The sequence below is a fragment of the Piliocolobus tephrosceles genome, unplaced genomic scaffold, assembly GCF_002776525.5.
Source record: "Piliocolobus tephrosceles isolate RC106 unplaced genomic scaffold, ASM277652v3 unscaffolded_22800, whole genome shotgun sequence".
Lineage (NCBI taxonomy): Eukaryota > Metazoa > Chordata > Mammalia > Primates > Cercopithecidae > Piliocolobus > Piliocolobus tephrosceles.
The window spans coordinates 194-4,516 of record NW_022305200.1 but is presented as its reverse complement, the minus strand read 5'-3'; the positions used below and the strand labels follow the sequence as shown (position 1 = coordinate 4,516).

General features: G+C 51.3%; 1 protein-coding gene across 1 annotated transcript in view; it reads left to right on the top strand.

The window, feature by feature from the left end:
- LOC113221283 (bromodomain-containing protein 9) overlaps positions 1 to 4,020 on the top strand; it is an 11,570-nt gene extending 7,550 nt beyond the window's left edge. The window contains exons 4-5 of the mRNA XM_026450619.2: positions 939 to 1,050; positions 3,947 to 4,020. Of these exons, the coding sequence (XP_026306404.1) occupies positions 939 to 1,050; positions 3,947 to 3,997 (163 nt within the window). The 3' untranslated portion in view covers positions 3,998 to 4,020. The remainder of the gene's footprint in view (positions 1 to 938; positions 1,051 to 3,946) is intronic.
- The last annotated feature ends 303 nt before the right edge of the window (positions 4,021 to 4,323 follow it).

The window sequence follows — 4,323 nt, the reverse complement described above, 5'->3', positions numbered from 1 at the left end:
CGCACCCCCTGCCTTCCCCCGCCCGTGTGCTCCTAGAACGTGTCAGGTTCCATGTTTTGTGAAGAAAGATCATTCCAACCCCCCTGCCTCGCGGCTGCAGGGACAACACTCAGAAGCACGTCTTCTAGGGCCTGGTGTGGGGCTGCGTGGTCCCTCGCCAGCCTCGGTGCACAGACACCCAGATCCTCTGCCCCCGAGCGCTTCTCCTGTGCACACTGCGTGTGCTGAGCTTGGCCTGGCCTGGGCTGTGGGTGTTTTAACAAACACGTGGAGTCTCCTTGTTGCCTCCTGTGACCGTGGTTCAGCTTCTGACCAGCAGCCATCCCTGTTCCTCTCTGCGAAGGTCTTTGGAGTCTGGGGAGCCCTTCTGAGGCCCTTGCTTGTTGCTTTGATTCTAAGACTACGCATTTTTGTTCCTGGCCTACTTTTTAAATTGTGTTATATTTTACTTTTTCAGCTGTTTCATTTATATGGCCAAGAGTCAGGATGATACTAAAAGGAGAGCCTTGGAAGTCTCGGCCCACCCCTGCCCCACGCGCCCCTTCCTCCCCGGCAGACGCTGCCCACCACTGTGCTTCCGTCCGCACCCACTTGTGTATTTAAACGCATAACTAGTGGAAAGATAGGAGTGTCCTTTTACAAATGATAGCACAGCACGCATGTTTCTAGGCTGTGTGCGTGTGTGTTCATGCTGTTCTCCCCTTCCCCACCAGAGATCTTTTTAACCTTTTTGGATCATGGAGCACTTTGAAAATCTAATGAAAACTATCAGCCACTCCTCCAAAAATACCCGCCCTGGGAGGGTCACAGGGACTCTGAGGAGCTGCGCTGGCACGACAGGCTTCTGTGATCAGGGCTGCCGCAAGGGCCAGGCAGCAAGGGCTTGGCGTGGAGCACACAGCCTGCCTTTCAGCATGCTTCTCCTGCGGCCCCTCTAGCCTGCAGGAGTTTGTGAAGGATGCTGGGAGCTACAGCAAGAAAGTGGTGGATGACCTCCTGGACCAGATCACAGGCGGAGACCACTCCAGGACGCTCTTCCAGCTGAAGCAGGTGGGCTACACTTGCATTGGGGAGGGGCAGGTGCCCTTGGGGTACTGCTGGTGGGAAGAGCCTACGGCCTGACCAGGCTGTCAGGGATGAGGAGCTGTCGCAGGGACTCTGCTGCCGGCTCCTCATCAGGATCTGCGCGCTGCTCTGCACGGGCGGGCGTCCTTGAGAGACCGTCTCCTTGTCAGCATCTGTGTGCTGCTCTGCATGGGCGGGCGTCCCCCAGAGACCGTGACTGTGTGCTCACCACTCCCAGCGCACTTCGTAACTCTCTATTCCCGTCTTCATCTCTCATCTCTGTCACTTTCCTTCATCTTGAAGAATTTAAAAGAATACTTCATATAGTTCAGGCTTACTGACAGTGAACTCTCAGCACTGGCTTGTCTGAGAGTCTTTATTTCACCATTATTTTCCCTGGTTATGGAATTCATTTAGATGATCTTTTTTTCCTGTCTACTATAAAATACATTTGACTTGCATCTTTGCTATAAAAAAGCATCTGAAGTCATTCTCATCTTTGTTTTCCACATGTGATGTGTCTTTTTGGCAAACTGCAGCCCATAGGCCAGATCTGACCTGCAGTCTGCTTTTGTACAGGCCACAAACCAGGAATGTCTTTTACATCTTTAAAACGTTGTTTAAATAAAAGAAAAGGAAGAAGATGCTGCAGGCAGCGTGCGCCTCACAGAGCCTTGGCTGCTCACTCCTGGGCCCTCGGCAGGACGGGGTGCTGGCCGGTGCTCTAGGAGCTTTTAAACCTTTATCTTTCTTTATCAGTGATGTTCAGCATGGTATTTTCCAGGTGCCTGGGTGGGCTTTTCTTTGTGTTCTACTTAGCATTTGTTGTTTCTTGGATCTGTCTGTATTTTTCATCGTATTTGGAGGATTTTTAGCCATTACTCAAATGTCATTTTCCACCACTGCCTCTTCCTCCTCCTGCTGGACTGTGGCACGCTGAGGACAGCTCGTGTTCTCACATGGCACAGACGCTGCTGCTGCACCAGGCAGGTGCAGATTAGTTTCTGATGCTGTGGGCTAAGTTCACTAACCTGTTCTCTGGCCACACCTGAACCTGTTATCCCAGTGCAGTTTTCAGTGATGATGCTGCCCCCTCGCTGATCACCGCTGGGCTCTGTTTGCTGCTTTTGTGTATCTTCTCTTCTCTCATGTTATGTGTATGTTTTCCCTTACATCCTTGAGCCATGTTCATCATATTAATTGCAGATGCTTTTGAAGTCCTCAGTCACTGACTCTATCACCTCTGCCGTTTCCGGTTCTGTTTCTGTTTGCCACTTTGCTGCACTTGGAGCTGTGGGCCTTTGTGCACGCACCTGGTGGACAGTCCAGACCCTCGCTGTCTGATAAAAACGCACTGTTCACATGGCCGATGGGAAATTGGAATGTGGCCAGTCTGAATTTAGATGTGACATGTCAGCTACAAACTAGATCTTAAAAAACTAATACAAAAAAATACGTAAAAATATGAGTAACGATTTCTTATGGCCTACATGTTGGAATAAACACATTTTCAATAAATTTGTCTACGTAAAATGCATTAGTTAATTGAATGTTAAGAGTAATTTTAATATGGCAGCTATAATTTTAAGAGCTGGGTACAGTGGCGTGCATCTGCGATCAGCTCCTCAGGAGGCTGAGGTGGGAGGATCACTTGAGGCCGGTAGGTGGAGGCACCTCTGCACTCTAGGCAATAGAGCAAGACCCTGTCTCAGAAAAAAAGATAAAAAAAGCATTGAGAATGAGGTGTGTGCTCGCGTTATGTCTGCTCGGCAAGGCTGATCTGGGTTCTTGCCCTCTTCCAGAGAATATTGAGAATCATTTTGGCAGTTGTTACTTGTGGATGGCCTGATCATGCTGGGCTTGTCTGGGGTGGGTCCAGGGCAGCTTTATTCTAGGGTTCATGTGGCCGTCATACTAAGGAGTGGCCCTTTGGAGAGCTCTTGGGCCCTGACTTTTCAGCGTAGTCTCTGCTGTGGGTGGAGTTCGGGTAAGTCTCTGTCCTGCACAGGCTCTGAGAACGTTTGGCTCGTGGCTCCCGAGGAGTGGTCAGTCCCTTGACCGCACAGTTTCATCTGTGCTTGTTCCAGGTGAACTGGGGTCCACATGCCTGGTGCAGGAAACCCAGACACCCACGCCGAGGTTTTGTTGTGGTAGAAAGGAGACGTGTAGGCCGGGCGCAGTGGCTCAAGCCTATAATCCCAGCACTTTGGGAGGCCGAGACGGGCGGATCACGAGGTCAGGAGTTCGAGACCATCCTGGCTAACACGGTGAAACCCCATCTCTACTAAAAAAAAAATACAAAACGCTAGCCGGGCGAGGTGGCGGGCGCCTGTAGTCCCAGCTACTCAGGAGGCTGAGGCAGGAGAATAGCGTAAACCCGGGAGGCGGAGCTTGCAGTGAGCTGAGTGTATTTGCAGGGCGCCAAGCAAGGAGGGCCAGGAAGCTTGTGGGTAAATCCACTGCTGCAGGACTCGAGCTGGTCTCAGGCACCTGGCCATATTCCAGGTGGAACCCACCAGGCCCTTTTTACCCTAAGCTGCCCATAGCCTCTAGGCACATCTTTTTTCTTTTGTTTGAAGTCACCTGAGGCTGCTGAGACAGCGTCGGCATCTTCTCTCTCAGTCCTCTCCATCTCACCCCGTGGAGTGCTCTCCCCGGCACACGGTCATGGCGCTGAGGAGTGGGCTGGCCGTGGTTGGGTCAGCGGCTGGTGATGAAGAAGCCTTGCAGGACCCCCAGCCTGAATCCATGACGATGGCGTGACTGGGGAGCAGAATTGGCAGAAGTGCACCAGCCGTTTTTACGTGTGTCTAATGTCAGTGGATTGTCCGTTTCTATACACTCACTCTGGAAAAACTAGTTTCTCTCATTTACTTTGCAGAGAAGAAATGTTCCTATGAAACCTCCAGATGAAGCCAAGGTGAGTTTTTGAACATGGAAGGGCGAGCCTAATGTTAGGATTGTTGTAGGGAAAGTTGTGTCCAGCCTTTGAGGTGGGAAGGACTGTATGTATCATGGCCTTTAGAAACGGAGTCCGTTTCTGATCAGTAAGATCAAGTGTTTCTCCTGCTCTTTTCATGACTTGAGGTGATTGGTGTGAAGCTGCAGTACGTTCTTCCAAATTCAGAAATGGTAGTTTCAGAGCGGTTGGCCCCGCTGGGTGCTGTCCTCATGGGACACCCTTGCAAGGGGTGGGCAGGATGGGCCGGCTCGGGACCTGCTTGGTGAGTAGCAGGTGTTGTCCCAAGCACAGTGGGC